Consider the following 19,475-nt stretch of genomic DNA (forward strand, 5'->3'; position numbering starts at 1 on the left):
ATGAGAGAAAAAATATTATCTCTCTTCCTCCTCTCGCCCCGCTGCTGCTGAGTCAGTGCCTTTGTCTCTGTTACAGACAAACACACCATGAATCAGCTTATGGGCTGGTGGTGCCAATGTCCTTTCCTGCATCTCGTCTGAACACTATGGGTGGATTGATACTGAAGGATCAGTGCTTCCAATCCTTTTTGAGAATCCTCACACCTCCTCAGTCCTCAATACTGTATTTTCTCTAACCAGGTCACTGAATATCTATATGAAACTGAATGTGTATTCGATGCTTAAAAAAAGTGGGAAAAGTGATTGTAGCAAATAAATGTGTAGGATAGGGAGTACTTTTCCTTACACTGTATTCCAGTGCTTCTGAGGCACAGACAGCCACATGAGACTCTGTAACGGCAGATCATTTGGATTTATTTCACTCCAGTCTTTTCATTTGGCAGTTATTTAATACCAATGGAAAAGCTTTGATGCGATCAAAAATGAAATGTATGATACTGTTTTTCACTGTAGAAACCACAAACTATTCCCCTTTTTGCTCATACAAGAAGGCTTGTAAAAGTAACTATTGTTATTGGAGATAATAATTGTCAACGTAATCCTAATTGAAATATGGAGATGGATCATGGAAACCTGCAGAATTTGATTAAAAAAAAAAACTGTGAGAAATTACTGGCATTGCCCATCATTACCATACATTCATTAGGCTCATGCCTATTCAACTAAATGGGACGAAAAAGTGTTATGGTTTCTGTCTGCATCACAGATTAGCCATAACATTGAAACCACCCTCTTGTATCTACACTCATTGTCCATTTCATCAGCTCTGCATACTTTGTTAGCCCCCTTTTACCCTGTTCTTCCATTGTTAGGACCACCACAGAGCTGATATGATTTGGGTTGTAGATCATTCTTAGCACTGCAGTGACACTGATGTGGTGGTGGTGTGTTAATGTGTGTTGCGCTGGTACAAGTGGATCAGACACAGCAGTGCTGCTGGAGTTTTAAATACCTCAGTGTCACTGCTGGACTGACCAAAAATATCCAGCCAGACTGCTGATGAGGAACAAGAGGATGACCAACACAAACTATGCAGCAACAGATGAGCTATCATCTCTGGCTTTACATCTACAAGGTGGACCAACAAGGTAGGAGTGTCTATTAGAGCGGACAGTGAGTGGACACAGCGTTTAAAACTCCAGCAGGACTGCTGTGTCCGATCCACTTGTACCAGTGCAACACAAACTAACACCACCACCACATCAGTGTCAGTTCAGTGCTGAGAATGATCCTCCACCCAAATAATACATGCTCTGCAGTGGTTCTGGAAGGGTCCTGACCATTGAACAACAGGGCGAAAGGGGGCTCACACACTATACAGAGAAACAGTTGGACTACAGTCTGTAATTGTAGAACTACAAAGTACATCTATATGGTAAGTGGAGCTAAAAATGGACAATGAGTGTAGAAACAAGGAGGTGGTTTTAATGTTATGGCTGAATGGTGTAAGGGTGCATGGTGCCTTGCATCATCCATTTCATCCCTCCCCCTTCTGCTTGGGCAACAACAGCAGCTTGTGCACCAAATCCCAGCAGTTAGAAGAACAGGCCCAAAACAAAACTCTTTTTTCTTCAAATCAGCTCATCAGAAAATGCATGTTTAGGCTCAAAGTAGTCGCAACAGCTTAGCAAACTCAAACATGGCCACGTGTTTGCTGTAATCACTGAGAGGGGAAAATAATTGATAACGTTTGTGGAAAATGGCCAGAATTTCCCGCTAGTGTGACTCTGTTGTCAGCATAAAGGGGGAATGAGCTCTTCCCTCTTGCCAAAACCATGACACAGCCGCAGAAGTATTTTTACATGGCGGCTCTTGATTCATTAATCTTCTCTGTTATTAGTCAGTTGTTGTAATAGAGCATGCCTCTGTTTTAACCTCTTACATGGGGTTAAAACACGGGGCCCAAAGTTTAATTACACACTTCTATAACCTAATATTAGCTCAACGAGTTTGCGGTAAAGTGCCTGTAGTTACTGAATAATAAGTCTTAGTATGTAATAAGCCTGGGATTTTAAGGGGATAAATGTTGTAGAATATTATTATTTTAATACTTGATATTTAATTTGTATGCAACCTGCTTAGTAGAGGTGGGTGATATGGCAAAAATATCACGATACTTGAAGACATTTTCAGCATTTACTATACATAACATGATGTTTTGTTTTTCTGAGGTTTGATAATTTGGATCAGACACAGTGGTGCCAAGTTTAAAAAATGCTATCAAACACTCAGTACAATCCTTTTTATTTAACGTTTCATATACTGAGCTGCCCTAAATCCAGTTTCACAGAACTGATTGTACTCTCTTTTTAATGAAACATGCAGTTGGTCAGTGTTCTTGGTCAGTACTGATGATGTCCACCATATGCTCAGAAAAGCTTACTGTGATGTAATTTATCACAATAATGATAACATATTATCAAGCACGCCTGCTGTCAAGTTTCAGTTAGGTATAACAATGTAGTCAACTCTGTACACCCTTTAAAAAGATGGTTCCTCAAGGGTTGTTTAGTAAAGAAAATGGTTCTATAGAACCACAAACACTCAAAGAACCCTTTGCATGATTAAAGTCTTCTTTGCATTATGAAAGAGTTCTTCAGATTGATTGAGAATGTGCTGTACATAGTTCTATATAGAACCGTTTTGAAAAACGTTCTATATAGAACCCAAAAGGGTTCACCTATTATCACAAGCTTGACACTGTAACAATAGAAGAACCATTTTGGGTGCTATATAGAACCTTTTTCAAAAAGATTTTTTGTGATGCAAAGAACCCTTTAATCATGAAAAGAACCCTTTAATCATGCAAAGAGTATTTTGCGTCCTAATGGTTTTATATAGAACCATTTTCTTTACTAAAGAACCCTTGAAAACCATCTTTTTTAAGAGTGTAGCATAGCATCTTACACTGGAAGCACAACATTTTGCAGCAAATACGAACTCATTTGTAAGGTTGAATGAGATTTATGCCGGTGTTCTGTACAACCTCATAACAGTTACGAAAGACCACATTAGTGGACGGAGCATGGATGGGTTAATTGGGTCAGCTCTTTTATGAAAGCTCAGCTGTCAGGGCCGCGTGTTGCTGGCAGTTTTCTAAAGGTCAGTTTTCATGGTTAGCATGTTATGAAGCTGAGTGTCTCTATAGTGCTCTTTGTTTTTGTTATCTTCACTTACTTTGAGGGGATTGTTTTTATGCAGTCCCAGATATCTGATTCTGGTGACATTATCAAAGCCCAGCATCATTTCCATTGCATCATCCACAGAAGAGAGCAGAGAATGGATAAATATACATTTTGCAATTCGCTATCTGAGGACTGTGGATGTGCAGTGAACTTGTACTGTGTGAGTGAAGCAGCCAGAGTCTCTAAGCTGATGCTGGTCTACCTGTCTGTCAGGCCTCTGTGCCAAGACTAAATTTAGCACCCCGGCCCAAAATTAGGAAAGAGCGAGCGAGAGAGAGCGAGAGAGAGAAATATGGAGAGCCAGAATGAGTCATCTATTGAGAAGCTGGGGAACAGCCTTTTTCTAGCTGTCCTCCTCCTCCCTATCTGTCTTTCTCTACTCTGTTAATCTCTTTGAGACATATAATGGCAAAAAAAACCTTTTCCATCTCTTATATAGAAATGAGAGTCTCTTAAGTCTTCCCTTAAGCTGAAAAGCAAACAAGCCTTTTCGCTTTATCATCTCTTTTTCTTTTTCCTCCCCAGGGGTTCTATCTTCCTCTCTCACACTCATCCCTTACATTTCCATCTCAAAACAAAGTCTGTTTATTTCCATCTATCCATCCATATCTCTCTGTCTCTGTCTCTTTCTCTCTCTCACTCTCTCTCTCTGTGGCAGTAATGATAAAACACCAGCCATGTTTACACTGTGACTCTTTGTTGAGGCAGCTGTGTTCAGGGAGGCTCTGGATGGTATCTGGACAACATGAATGTACGGGCATGCATGTTTTGATGGCATCAGAGAGAGAGACGACAACAGCAGGCACATGTATATGTAAGAGAAAGAGAGACGTGGAGAGCAACACAGTGCCTGTGTTTGTCTGATAGTAGCATATGTGTAATTGTGTGACGTTTGGTCTGATGAATTTAAAGTTTATCACAGAAATGTTGTCCTCACATGAACGGAAATGTTTTTTGGGTCCCACCTGTAATGAAAATGAAAAAAGTAGTATTTTCCCATGAACATATCCTCCATGTGAGTGTAGAGATATAAAAAAATGCCAATCTTCAAGATTACTGAGGAGAAACGATTGCGGCAACAAAAAGGCTCTTCCATGAGTAGAAGGGAGAACACAATAAAGGGTCAAACGTGCTGCTTCTTGTTGAGGTTCCATAATGCGGGCCTAAGTGTGTGTGTGTGTGTGTATGAGTGATAACATGACAGTTATAAAAAGTGACAGTTATCTCAAAGGCACCCCTCACCCTCTGGCAACCAACTCGGCCCTCTTGCTTATCTTAATTTGTGCTCCTGTTCATCTATGCATTCAGCTCAGTGAAAGACTGAAATAAATATCCAAATCTTTATAACTGGTTACTCTTGCCATACTCATGAAGCACGAATTTCTGAACAAAGTGGCGCCACCTGGCGGTAAAAACTGATTCTTTAACCACCATTTGAAAGCAGTTACACAGGGCTGCTCCCTCAGCCCTGTAAAATTCCTGGATCAGTGGCTTGATTTTTTTTCTGAATTCAGTGGATGCTCATGATACAGTCTAATGTGAACAGATGTCAGCTCTTAGTCTTCTTAGTTGAAGGGCTTATAGCATGAAAAAGTTAATTTTGTCATGTTTTAGACAAAGAGTTTGATGTACTATTTAAACATTTCAAAACATATTATTTACTCCCCAGTCTGTGCAGTACATATGGAAACTAAGCTGCAAAAACAGCCCTTTTTGAATTCATTGTTTTTGTGATGTCGCAAAACACAATGAATTAACATATATTTGCCTATTCAGCCTGCAGCAGTTTAGCCCCGCCCTTTCACGCCTTAGTTATAAAGAGTGTTTCAGTCTGGGGGGCATTTCACAAAGCAGAACTTCCTGGATGGCCTAATAACGACTAAAAACAAGCATGTCTAACATGAGAAGAGTTAATAAACATCACAACTGTACAATACTGTAACATCTAGGTGAAAAAAATACCAGACAGAAACACGACACAAACTGCCAAATGCAGCTCGTCAACGTACGGTTAGGATAGCACGCAGGTCACTTCAAGCCATACTATTCTACTCCATAGTAGACACTAACACCACACCAACCCCACAGCCTGACACAGAATAGCACAAGTGGCATGTACACACACGTAACTAGCATCAAAACAACAATACATGCCCAATTTCTCCCAAGAGCCTCTCCGCACTTCCACTTTGCATGGCCACGCCTCCCGCGCTCCTACGCCAACTTTTCGCTTAAATTATCCAGCTAACTAGAAATCCTGCTTTGTGAAACACCGCAAGGAGCGCTTTTCGAATGAGGCGCAATACAGGGCAGCCAATCAGGGGTCATTTACATACATCAGTCTTAAAGGCACAGTAACCCAATCAGCCTGTTTAAGGGATAAAAAGAGGCTGGGAAATGGCCATGTAAAACTGAATTATGACTGTTTTCAGTTCATGAAACCACAAAACGTCAGAGACCTGAAGGAAGAAAAAAATAAAAAACAGAGTAATATATAACATGGGCCCTTAACGCTCCTCAGTGCTGACTAGTGCCTAAACATGTCACCAGCAGGGCACCTTTCCAAAATAATTGTCCCTACGTTGACGGTAATCTGAACCAACCAAACCCGTTCTTTGTGTAGAAATGTTTTGACTGGACAGCTTAAACTTCAAACATAAGAAAACCAAAATCCAGCGGGACGGCGACACTCTTTGCACATCGGTTTCAGATGGAAAACATCAAAAGCCTGAAACAAAGTCTTTAAATCAGTGTGATAATGTGATTGGTCTCCACTTCCACTGAACATCAAGAGGAATGTTTTTCCGTGTCATCGTACGTCATCGCTTATGTGCTTGGGCAGGGCGCGTGCTTGCTAGTGGACGTGGCAATGACGTCCCGCGCCGGAAGCCGTCAGGACTGAAACTCCAACCTCCGTAACGTCGGCAAACCGGGGACGCGAACAAACCGACGGATTTACCAAATAACAGTAAGTAAATTGACATTATTTCTCTGTTTGGTGTTGGCAGCAGTGTTGGTGTGGTGTTTTCAGAACTTTCGTACTGCAGCGCACCGTGTTACTCGATCTTGTGTCGAGTTTTTTCACTAGTTAGCAAACAAAGCTAACCAGCTGACTGAGCTACGCAGCTAATAGTGTTTGCCGTTCTCTCCGTAGCTGATACCGCTGGATAAAGATACGGGTTTTGTTCACTGTCTAGTGAAGATAATTGACGTGTTTGTGTTAGAGTTTGTGTCAGAGTTTGTGTCGTATTTGACATTATCTGTTTACCGTTATATTAGTGTGCGGAAGCCCTGATTAAGTGAATTGAATCGGGGGTACAGTCAGCTGGAGCCGGCTAAGTAGCTAACGTTAGGTAATGATGCCTGAGAGGTTTTCCCCAAGCAGCTGATATTCCGACTGAGCTGGAAGCTTCTAGGCGACCTCATATTACCTGTTACATTTATTGTCCCATTAATGGCTTTAATTTTAGATTACATTGCAGCCAACGGTTCTGTGCGTCACGTGACCGCTTCAGATTAAAGGGATTGTTGTGAAGTTCATAGTCCAAAATTGCCTTCCCTGGATCACTTGTTTGTACATGGACATCACTTAATCACATGGTAAACAATTGACTAAAAACGTCTTTCTCTCATTCACAGATATGAGGCGCGGGGGCATTCAAGAGCAGTCCTCTTTTTCAAGCTCCTAGAGTTTGTTTCCCTTGGCCTGGTTAAGCTAAGCAAGGCAGAGGGGTTCTTCTCGGACTCATTTGTTGTAGTTACCTGCCTACACACCTTGTAGTTCACAGTATCTTCAGCATCATGACGTGTAGAGACCGCACACTCGAGTTTCAGTCTGCTTGCAAGTCCCTGCAGGGGAGACAGTTACAGGTAGGCCACCACTTTCCCACCTCACGATGGATTCTTTCTTCACTGGTGATTTTAGGTACCACTGTCCAGTGTTATTGGTTTGAATTAGGGATGCACAACGATTTTGGCATCGCATCACTATTGGTGGATATTAGCTAGGAAAAATTGTTGTTAGGTATTTCAAACTGATATTTGATTAAATATTTATTATACATCAGAAGAGCATAACATTTAAGTGATGCTAAAATGTCTACATTTTATTCATTTCAATACATTTAACACTTCAAAAATGTTGAATTTTTCTGTACTGCTAGTCTGAATGGATCCAACCTCAGTTTCTACATTTTATGAGTGTTTTTTTATCGCAGTGTTTCCCACAGGTCTGAAATATACCTGGGGGAATCTTCTGAGAGATGGGCATATTCTAATCTTATATGGGCACATATGATTTGGAGTAAAAAATAAAAAAGAAGACATCATGCATGTGTACATTTGTAGTGTATGTTATTTTATGGTGTGTGAAGCATTGAACCAAAGAAATATTAAAACACAAGCGCCCAATATTGTGTCTTTTTACACAAACTATGCCCCTTTTTTTTAAAAAACGAGAGAAAATGTTTGACATTTTTTAACTTTGATGCTTTTAGGGTTTTGCCCAAGTATAACTTATTTGTGGGAAACACTATATTGATATCGGCATTGGCAGATATGTACTTGATGTCGGTGCATCCCTGATTTAAAAATGATGTTTTACATTTATGCAGTGACTCAAAATACACATGGAAGCCTAAACAGAGGACTTTGTAGCATTCTTTGTGATTTTTCAGCTCAGTTAATTATTTACACTTTTGTGAATCAAGTGCTTTTTAGATTCCAGGACTAGCTGGTTGAAGGGGAGTGATTGAGAATGTATGTAAATCTATAGATACAAGACTGTAAATTTAGGAAGTCTGATCAAAGCTAGGGCTCCCTAACTGTAGATATGTTAGTGTCAGAAACATGCCCAATGTCTGTATATTTGTATCAGTTTAGAACTGGACCTATATGTAGTATTCACAGGATTCTATAATATTTTCACATGAGAACAGTAGCTTTGCAACACTGATGAAATGTGGTGCAATTTGCAGTTTTTCATTGTACAAATTCTGAACTAAGCTGCCCAACTGAGTTGTTGCTTCTGAGCAATGAAGGATGTTAGAACTTGTATGTATTGTGAACGATCATTAACCAGCAAGAGCTGCCATGGTCATGAAATTTTAGTCTAATAAACCAGTCAAGGATTTCATCGCCTTTTCTTGTATGTATTAAAATATAAGCCTAAAGTGGCATAATTGGCTGACCAACCACTTTACTTGCTAGCTATGTTTACTTAGTAGCTAACACTTGTTGTACTGTCAGAGTCTACTTTCACACAAATCAGTTAAGCAAAGTTACATTTTCTTAGCAAGAATAAAAATGTTAGCAAAAAAACTCCTTAAGCCAACACATAAATGTGAAAAACATTTGGAATTAGCTACATTTGCTAACAAATGAACTAACATTACTCAGTGCTGCCCTCTAAACATTTTAGCGCACCAAGTTAGAAGTTAGAACCTCTTTTTTGCTTTCTCAATAAATGCATTTAGTGCCTTCTTTTATTTACACTATTTTGCCTCAAACGAGCACACACAATTCACTGTTTGATTGTTGCAGCACAATATGATTGTGAAATCTAACCACTGTGGAAAATAATTGCGGTCATCTTAAATAATTGCAATCATCTCAAATAACTCCACAGGCATCAGTCCAGCGCTTATATATTCATGGGCCACAAAAGTCTTTGTATATGATACGTGAGACCCAACATTTCAGTATTAGGGTATAAACAAACAGGAGTTTATGTCATGGTAGTGCATGTCTTATTTTACAGAGATGATATTAAAGTTCCCCAGTATTCTTCAGTTTACAATAAATGCTGCTAGTTGTGTGTTCATGTTGTCTTTGCCATTACTCAGTTTGTCAGAATTTGTCCTGCTGTATGTTATTGTTCCAATATATTAATAAATCTTTTCCACACTCTCCACAATAGAATGGTGCACAGGCAAAACCCACGCTTAATGCTCTGAAACAGCGAAGTGACTTTACAGTCATGGCAAAGTAAGACTTAATGCAAATGCTTTTGAAATTACATATTTCTTTACATTTCACATTTCCTGATTACATTAGAACATTTCTCTTCATATAATTTTCTCTTTTTCTGCCTCTTAGGAGAATTGGGAAAGACTTGAGTAACACTTTCGCCAAACTGGAAAAGCTAACGATTTGTAAGTATCCTCTGGCCAGGATAGATAGCTAAAAGTATGTTGCTACATACTGCATTTGTGAAAAGTCTATTAAAACATCTAAAAACACACATTTACTGAACCCTTGATATGACAGGATTAGGTGGGCCTGCATTGTTTTGAACAAAATTATTTGCATATTGGATTATGTGAATGCCTTGATTCATCAAGACACCCACATAACACACCTCACAGCACACAGCTGGTGATTTGTTAGTTTTTTTTTTTTGCATGTTGCCACATTAAGTAATATCACTACGGATAGACTTGTATTATGATATTTAACATAAATATACATATTGGTCAGCTATCTTATATTGTGATTGATCCTGCAGCTGTGTCGGTAATCTCCACATTTTTTGATAACACTTTTCATCTTTTCAGTGGCCAAAAGGAAGTCTCTGTTTGACGATAAATCTGTTGAGATTGAAGAATTAACTTACATTATAAAGCAGGTTAGTACACGCATTTTCATTAAAAATGTTGGAAATTGCGCTTGCTTTTGCAGAATCCTTTCCATAGATATGTTCATGAAGCAAAAGCATATTACCAAAAATACAAAGTGGTCTGCCTGTCATAAAATGTATTACCTGCTGAAAACTATAATTTAAAATGCTGTGTGCATGTTGAGTTGACAAACAAAGCAGATAGAGGAAAGAATGTGGATCGTTTTTAAGAAAATGTGGTTACAATATTAAATTTAAATGTAAGTGTATATATTATATAATTTAAAAACTATATAATATAAAACTTGACTGATCACATATAGAATGTAAGTATAGCCCATTAAGCTTTGACTACACACATGTGCTTTTGATATGTGTGATTTTTCTATCTCCTTGGACTAAAATAGCCAATGCTGAGTATGACTGTGGCCTCACTGATTTTTGGGTCTCCCTGTTTGTTGCTCAGGACATCAACAGTTTGAATAAACAGATAGCACAGCTACAAGATCTGGTACGCTCCCGCAGCGGACAGAATGGACGCCACATTCAGACACATTCCAACACGATTGTTGTCTCTCTCCAGGTTAGAAGTTTTATCAGATGTTCTCAAAGAAAGCTTTCAGAGATTACCATCTCTCTTGTCTGGGTTTATGTGCATTGACTTGACATGTTACTGTACTGTTTGATACGCTTAAGTAAAAAGCATTTGATTGTTGCAAAAGAAGCATTCCACATTGCGTTGAACTAAACAGTACTCCATTTTCTGTGTTTACAGTCAAAGCTGGCATCAATGTCTAATGATTTCAAGTCAGTGTTGGAAGTGAGAACAGAGGTAAGATTCATGTAGTTGTTGATTTTTGTCCAAAGTTTCGCACATGCACACCCAATAATGTTATCTAATTCAAATAGTCACTAATGTAGCATGTATTTCATACCTGTGATTCTGACATTTCTTTGCTATAATTCCTGATTAAGAGTTTTTTTTTTTCTCCTGTCTCTCAATAGAATCTAAAGCAACAGCGTAGCAGGAGAGAACAGTTTTCTCAGGCACCAGTGTCTGCCTCTCCTCTTCTTGCCAACAACTTCAGTAAGTTAACAATTCCTCTGCTTTTTTGGTCTCCTAAAAGGGAGGTTATAACATATTTCATTAGGAGTAAACTGAGCAAATTTGAGCAAATACTTTTTTTGTTTGTTAATGTTTATTTGCCTGGTGTAAACAAAAGGGAGCCCATCCTCATCTGCCTATACTGAACTTCTTGATTTCATAACCAGCCTGTACAAATCCTGACCGAATTTTAGCGGAATGTCTAAAATGTCAAGCCAGTTTATATGCTGAGTTCATGCTGTGAAAAATCTGCAGTAAAAACCTGTATTTGACTCTTTACAGATAGCTCAGTACTGATGCAGGATGAATCTAGAAGCCTGGGTAGTGATGTCGCCATTGACATGGACTCAAGAGCAAATCCCCTCCAACTGCAGCTTATTGATGAACAGGTATTATTCACTATCAGGTTTCAGTTTAACAATATCATTATTGTGCCTCAGGATGAAGTAGCCATCGTATTATGTTGGTTGGTTTATTGTCGCTCCAGTTTTGCTGAATGTTCATTTGTCTGAACAGCATGATACATTTTCAGTTATTTCTTAATTGCATTTTTTTAAATAATTAAACATGATCTTAAAACCCATTCTTTCGTTCACTTGTGTCCTGGCTTTTGGGGTTTTGTGTAGGACTCGTACATCCAGAGTCGAGCAGATACCATGCAAAACATTGAGAGCACCATTGTGGAGCTGGGCTCCATCTTCCAGCAGCTGGCACACATGGTCAAAGAGCAGGAGGAGACCATACAGAGGTGAGAAGTAGAATCCTGAACAGTAATATGGAGGAGGGTCTTCATGTTAAGTAGTATTATTGTGTAAAAATTATTTGGTGGAATCATTAAATAAGAATAATTTCATTAAATCGCTTAATTCAGAGTTGTTTCATTTAATCTTTTAAGGTGACCCATCCCTGGCCTAGTGTTTGCTGTATTAAAGTTGTATGTGATGGTGTTTTGGAATTGAGACTGAAATAACCCTGTTTTGAGCCCATACTTTGAATTATTTATCATTACTCGTATGACATGGACTGCATGCTGTACAAAAGTCGATGAAAAACAAGAGAATATAGTGTATTCCTTTGGGAGCTCAGTCTCTTGCAGTGCCATTGAGCCTATCACAGAATTGTATTGACTGTCCCCTCTTTCCATATTTTTAGCCAACACATTTAAAATCGTTATACTGTTCTTTAAGTCACAAAGAGCAAATTTGGGCCAGAGGCTAAGGTTACTATCTAACGTCGTTCAGTACAGTCGTATGCAAAAGTTGGGGCAGCTTTGGTCAAATGTTTTGTTGATTATTGAAAATAAGTGCACATCCTCTACAGACAACATGCTTCTGCACATTTTAATAAATAATTACTGTTTATTTGCTGAATGGAATTTTTTGGGGGAAAAAACATGTGGCCCATGCAAAAGTTATGGCGCAAGATATGTTGTATTTGTGTCCAATATGAACTCAAAGTAAAATTGTGTACTGAAATTTGCAGACAGATGTCGTGTGTGGGTTTTGTAGAGGAGGTTTTAACTTCTTTTCATGTATAAAATCAACAAAACATGTAACCTGATTAGGACTGTTGGGTGATGAATGTTTACATGAGATGATAGATTTTTTTTTTTTGTCTGTAGTAGACATTAATTGAGGTTGATCTTTTTGTAGGATTGATTCCAATGTGGAGGACACTCAGCTGAACGTGGAAATGGCCCACTCTGAGATTCTCAAATACTTTCAGTCGGTCTCCTCCAACCGCTGGCTCATGATCAAGATATTCCTCGTGCTTGTTGTTTTCTTCATCATCTTTGTGGTCTTCCTTGCCTGAGATGGAAAGACCATAAGAAGGAGGATGGGATGAAGAAGGGAAACGAGTGGATTGGGTGCAGCTGCAATGGACTACAGTGGGCAATGTGCAACAAAACAAACTAGACTGGACAACAATAGGTCTACTATATGGGCACCACAAGGGTGGATGGACTGTAATGCTTATGGGTTGTACTTGCCTAACCCTTCTACTGCGAATGACAGATGTTAAATAACTTGTAGAAACTCTCTGTGCAGTTAGTCTCCCTTTCTGGATAGATCAGTGTGATGAAGGCAGAAGTAACACATTATGTTCTATTCAAAGGGGGAGAACTACAGTCAGATTTCACTCATGTCCTTTCTCTTTGTTACCTTTAGACATCTACATTATTCAAACTGAGCCCTCCCTTTTTGTACTTATTGTAAAGAGAAGGCTTATTTTGTTGAACGGTTTGATTCTGCAAACTGGTTTAGTAATTTCTTCTGACAGTGTTATCAGTAATCGGTGATAACATGAATGATGTAAAATGCTCCATTTTACGATAAATTAATGTGACCACCTGTACAGTTCTCCCTATGATAAGCTTTCCATCTTAAATTAATTCTTGTGAATCATTCTGACTCCTGTTTGTATGAAGGAGGATCAGTTATTTGATAATGGTAAAAAATAATAGCCTATAATGGCTTTTTACTGTAAATTGTTGAGTTCCTTATTTTCTTAGTTTTATTTTTGCCAAATGGAGATAGCTAAACGCCAGTGGGAGTACTCCAGTCTCATGATTTTACACCTGGAGTTGTGTAAATGAAGACTGTTTTTTGATGCAGTGTTTAGTTGACCATTCTAGCTAAAGTCGCTTAAAATGTCCCTTAAGTGAGTCAAAATGTCCTTTATTTTTAAACCATTAAAGCCTTTGCTCAGGCTGTCTCTCAAACTAGCCACTATGTATGCAGAGTTGGCTAAGTAGTCTTAGGTGATGAATAAACTCTGCAGTGCAGTGACTGCTAAAGGACAAAGAAGCTAATGGTCAAAAATGTTACCATCAGCAAATTCCAAGTCTCTCTGACTGTTCCTCATTCAGCAGGCAATTTGTTTCTTCTTTAACAGACTATTCAAACATAATGCACCAATGTATAGTGTATTATTTAATAAGCACTTTTTATCAAACTTACTTTTCCTCTCTTTTATAGCTGAATGCCTTGCCTTGTGTAAGAACTGAACATAGTAACTGATGTCTGGAAAGAAAGTGCATATTAAAAACAAATCTACAACAGCGAAAAGGATCCCCCCTTTGTAAACTTGTAGAGCTTTTTATGAACTTATTGGTATGTGCTAACAATCACCCACTTCCAAGGCTTTTTGAAAATGTGTTAAGTTTTATTCATGCGAAACTTCAAAAATGACATATGTTACAACATATACAGACACATATGAGGAGATTTCAAACATCACTAGGCTGAGGCCTATTACATACTTTCATAGTTGTAGTTCTTGGTCTGATCTATGTATGAAGGTATGAAGGTATGAAGCACCTGTGTGAATAAGTTGTAGAAACTCTCGTGTGAATAAGTTGTAGAAACTCTCTTATAAAAGCTCAGTTTTTTTCTCTCCTTTCATCCCTCTTATGCTTCTTCAGTCTTTCTTCTTTCCTCCATCCCATGTGGTCTCTCTTTTTCCTCTTTCTCTTGGGCTGAATCCCAGTTGGCTTCCTGCTCCCCACAGTGCACAACATAGGGCATGAAAAAATGACTTGAACAAATTGGTACACTCTGTGTCCAGTATGAAGCCATGTGGGGTTCAGTGTCTCTCTCTTTCTTTTGGGCTAAATCCCAAATTGCTCCCTGCTCCCCACAGTGCACTACATAGGAATAAAAGCTTCTACACCTGAATAGTGCACTATATGTTCAAGAGAGCTCAATTTGGGTTTCAGCCTCTCTCTGACCTCTGTCCTTGCCTTCTCTCCATTCTCTCTTTCTCTCACTCACTCTCTCTTTCGCTTGCTCCTGCCATCCCCCAATCCCAAATGGCTCACTTGTTCCCCATATCGTACACTACATAGGGCATGAAATTAATACCTTGACACTTAAATAGTGCACTACGTGTTCTGTAGGGAGCCATGAGGGATTCAGCCTCTCTCTCTCTCTCTCTGCCTCTCTCTCTCTCTCTCTCTCTCGAACCTCTTCCCTTGCCTACTTTCTATTTTCAACTCTTCCACCTCTCTGCTGCTCCTCAGCTCTGAGCAGCCTGCTCAATGGGGATGATCTCCGGCATGCTCTGACTCCTCCCCCTCCTCGCCCTCGCCACGGCGCTTACTTGCCCCACGGCCTCCTCCTCTTCCTCCTCCTCGTCAGACCAGGCGGGCTCCTCCTGCAGGTTTCCTCTGGACCCCCCGAAGCTCCCCCTGCCGCGGCTCAGTGTGCGCAGTTTGGAGCGGAAGGTGACGAAGGACAGACTCTTACTGCGCTGCTTGTCACAGCGGCCGTTCCTGGCCTGCAGCTCCGCGTCGCCCCGAGCTTCATCCAGGCAGGCCCGCAGCACGGAGCGGAAGAGCTGCGGCACCTCGTGCACTTCTGGCTCATACTCCGTCACCAGCTTACGGAACCTGAGCATCATACAAATCATTGCTGACAAGCTGAGGCAGGCGAATCTTTGTCAGCCTATCCTGCGGCTAGAGATGGACCGAGTAGCCTAAAACACATCCTCAAAAACCTCATTTTAATTAAATAGTGACTAGAAGAAGTAAAAGTATCTAGTAACAACTATGAGGTTTAAAAAAACTTAAAGCATCAGTTCAAAAAAAGTAATGTGTTCCTTCTGGGACTGCAGGTGAGCATCTTAGTATTTGCCCATTTATCAACATAGAAAATGGAGTTTGTTAGATGCTATTCTTCTCCTTTTGAGATCCTTTTGGTCTAAAACATGTTTCTGACCCTGTTCCTGGAGCAACCCCTGCCCTGCACGTTTTAGTGTTTTTCTGGCTCCCAACAAACCCAGTTGAAGTGCTTGTTGATAAGCTGATTAGTTGGATCAGGGGTGTTGGGAGCAGGAGAAACATTAAAATGGGGGTACTTCAGGACAAAGGTTGGGAGCTACTGATCTAAAAGAAAGTAAGAAGTGTAACAGCAAAGCAGTCCAAGTACTGAACCAGCAGAACAGCAGAAGCTAAACCCAGAAAAGTAATTAATAAACTAAATGTGAAGGACTAAAATGGAACTGAGCAAAGAGTACAATGTCACTGTTAAAAACCTGGTATCTCCATTTTTGCCACTGTTTAGTTTTTACATAATTTGAAAACGCCAGCTGCCATATATAATGTATCTAAATTTAATGACAAATGGTCTTTAGAATAAGACCTTGTTACATTGACTTACAGTGAAATGTAAGAATGTTTTTCCCTTCTCAATAATTGGTTCTCCATAAATGTACTTTGAAAAAACTATGCAGAACTGAATAAATTGATGTATTACCCACCTCTGGCCATGATGAGGGAAACTCATGAGTAACTCATGTTTTCTCTGATCAAATGGATCAGTCAACTATGCAATATGTTCACCATTTGCAAAAGTAAGTAATAATTTATTAATAAATACATTAATTTACGATTAGTTGTAGTATGTGTCTTGACCTCACTTGCATATTACTCTGAATGAATGAATTCTCCTCACCTGACAATGACGGGGCCGCACTGTGGAGGAGGTATCTGGGCACAGAGTTCTTGAAGGTCCAGCACGTCTCCAGGTGTGAGCTCGTAGGGGACATGAGGCTGAGGCCCAGCCAGCCAGCTATAGTCCACTGAGGACGAGGAGCTACGACGGCGGCGGACCTGAGTGGCTCTCTCCAGACGGATGCGTTCGGTTCTCTTCACCATGGCCCCCAGTTCCAGCATCAGCGTGTTGGTAACCAGCTCCTCTGGAGTGCGCTGGCCTGGCACTTTTGGCTCCAGAGAGAACACAGCAGACCAGGGGAACATCTGAGAGTGAAAGATTAGGCTGTTTATCATTTTCAAATAAAAATTTCTTAAGTTCTTATTTGATTTCTTTATGTAATACAGAGGCAGTTTACATTCAGTGCAGGAGAGATACTGTAAGTTCTTCTGGGTTCTCCTTCCCAGGCTATTGACTCAAAGTCTATACCTTCTGATAGGAAGCTGTATTACTCTTAAAAATTTCTCGCCCATTAAAACTTACCTTTCAGATAGATGATTTCAGTTTCACAAGTGTAGATTTACTCCAACTTAATTGTCAGCAGCCCAAGTTTTATATTCAATGGCACATGTACATTGACTGTCAAGCAGAAATCCTTTGCAGTTTAAGAAAATACACGTCCAAGGTTTTGTGTGCACCGGCAAGATACCCTCTCTGGTCTGCGTAGTAATCACTTGGAGTAAGAGAATAATCCTGTATAAATACATGTGACAGTCATGTCTTACCTACCCAGTTAAGCCTTTAGGAGTAGGTGTATGTGTACGTGTTTGAGAGAACAGATGTCTCACATATATAACTACTCAAACGTCATAGTTGTTGTAACAGTTAGGCTATATACATCTCACAGGGAGATGAACACCCAGATTAGGTCTTATTCATGAAATGCAGTATAGTCATAATGGTGGTGTATTTGATATGCATTTTGTACATCATAAAAACATAACACATTTTGTACACAATATGCATGTTGTAATATAATTAAAGCGATTACAAAACTTAAGAAATTCCTAAGGATGCAGCTTTGATGCATTACACGTAAAATTTAAATATGTAATGCATCAATGCTGCGTACCCCAAAGGTCTGAAGCAGGTAGTAGAAGTAGAAGCGGCACATCACTACTATTGTTGGAAATAAAACAGTCGTTATAATAGTGACTGTAAAATGTCTTGTGGTATAGGCCATCTTTAAACATGGATAGCACATTCATTACACCAAGCCCATAATCCCTTCATAGATTGCATAAGCTAAGTATCATCTTAATCATTCTGTCCCCTGCAGTCTGTCTGTGAACACCCTGTAGCTCTAGCAGACAGTAGTCTGAAAGTATTCCGGATATTGCAGGGGTTTCCACGCAGCTCAGCATTCACAAGGCTTTATTCTCTGTTTGTATTAATAATGATTATGCTGCAGTTTCATGCAGTGCGTGGACACAGACTGCAGGCAATGCTAATGTAATCTCATTACATTCTGTTTGTGTCACTATTACTGATATCACTGCATAGATACAAAGAGGCATTGCAATTGGCTAAAACCTGAAATTCCAATTGTTGTTTTTCAGCTTTGACATAATTTGAAAATGTCTGTTGCCCTTTACACTGTATGTAAATTTCAGAATGAATGGACCAAAAGAAACTGACTAAAAAAATCTGATTCCATTGATATAGATAACAAATAAATAATTATCAGGAAAAATAAGTGAAAGTAAAAAAACTTACAATACCTTGGTTGCATAAGTGTGCACACCCCCACAACTAATATTTTGTTGAAGCACCTTTTAAATTTAATACAGCTCCAAACCTTTAAGTTTATAAGTCCTTTCATGGATTTTGCCATTTTATCCCTCTTTCTTGAGAGGTTACTTCACCAGTTAACTTACATCAGCACTACACTGTTGGCCTTGACATCTGTTTGTCTCCCTTCTATTCACAGTGCGTGACTCACAATCTGCAATATGATACATTTGTTATTCATCATTTTAAAAGCATGCAAATTATATTGTATTTTGTTATTATATTCATTCGCTGAAACTGTGCTGTTACACCAGTCTTTATCTATATTATCTGTCTATGAAAATCCTGCAGTCCATGGAATCATGTCATCATACACTATTTATGAATAAGAAGAGTGGATAGAATATTGCTGCTGTATCTGCCATGTCTCGAGTTTCTGTCATAACATTAAAGCTACACAGTTAGTCCATTTAATCAGATCCATATACAGACGTAAGTCCATCTGTTTCTCTGCATACTTTATTAGCCACCTTTCACCCTGCTCTTCAATGGTCAGGACCCCTACAGGACCACCACAGAGCAGGTATTATTTAGGTGGTGGATCCTTTTCAGCACTGCAGTGAAACTGACATGGTGGTGGCGTGTTAGTGTGTGTTGCGCTGGTATGAGCTGGTCAGACACAGTAGTGCAGTGCTCTACTTGATGTCCACTCTGACACTCCTACCTTGTTGGTCCACCTTGTAGATGTAAAGTCAGAGACAGTAGCTCATCTGCCGCTGCACAGTTTTTCTTGGTCATTCTCAAGTCCTTAATCAGTGATCACAGGATGCTGCCTACAAGATGCTGTTGGCTGGGTATTTTTGGTTGGTTCGACCATACCCAATCCAGCAGTGAGCACTGCTGTGTCTGATCCACTCGCACCAGCACAACACACACTAACACGCCACCACCACGTCAGTGTCACTGCAGTGCTAAGGATGATCCACAACCCAAATTATATAGTCTCTGTAGTGGTCCTGTGGGGGTCCTGACCATTGAAGAACAGGGTGAAAGAGGGCTACAGTCTGTAACTGTAGAACTCCATAGTGCACCTATACGGTGAATGGAATTGATATAATGAAGAAAAAAAGGTGTTTTTAATGTTGCGACTGGTCGGTGTGTATGATCTTGTTTCAGTCACATTGTGAGTTGTGTTCTGCCCTCCTGTGGCTGAAATGGAAACTAGGGGAGGCGAGGCCCCGCCTTCTAACTACGTCACCCTCTCCGCCTCGTGTCAAATCAAGTTT

General features: G+C 39.7%; 2 protein-coding genes across 2 annotated transcripts; one reads left to right on the forward strand and one right to left on the reverse strand.

Annotated features, from left to right (window-relative positions):
- The first annotated feature begins 6,109 nt into the window (after nucleotides 1-6,109).
- On the forward strand, nucleotides 6,110-14,033 carry stx5a (syntaxin 5A). The gene is made up of 11 exons (XM_036568582.1): nucleotides 6,110-6,213; nucleotides 6,885-7,115; nucleotides 9,163-9,230; nucleotides 9,342-9,397; nucleotides 9,800-9,870; nucleotides 10,328-10,444; nucleotides 10,637-10,693; nucleotides 10,867-10,948; nucleotides 11,249-11,355; nucleotides 11,593-11,714; nucleotides 12,619-14,033. The coding sequence occupies exons 2-11, from the start codon at nucleotides 7,047-7,049 to the stop codon at nucleotides 12,776-12,778; spliced, it is 909 nt and encodes a 302-aa protein (XP_036424475.1). The 5' UTR covers nucleotides 6,110-6,213; nucleotides 6,885-7,046; the 3' UTR covers nucleotides 12,779-14,033.
- zgc:162144 (RD3 domain-containing protein) lies at nucleotides 13,548-16,724 on the reverse strand. The gene is made up of 2 exons (XM_036568583.1): nucleotides 16,420-16,724; nucleotides 13,548-15,356 (listed from the first exon to the last, which is right to left on the reverse strand). Exons 1-2 carry the CDS (start codon nucleotides 16,722-16,724, stop codon nucleotides 14,984-14,986), a joined length of 678 nt encoding a protein of 225 aa, XP_036424476.1. The 3' UTR covers nucleotides 13,548-14,983.
- Nucleotides 16,725-19,475: the final 2,751 nt, after the last annotated feature.

This window comes from Colossoma macropomum, unplaced genomic scaffold (genome assembly GCF_904425465.1).
Source record: "Colossoma macropomum unplaced genomic scaffold, Colossoma_macropomum, whole genome shotgun sequence".
Taxonomy (NCBI): Eukaryota; Metazoa; Chordata; class Actinopteri; order Characiformes; family Serrasalmidae; genus Colossoma; species Colossoma macropomum.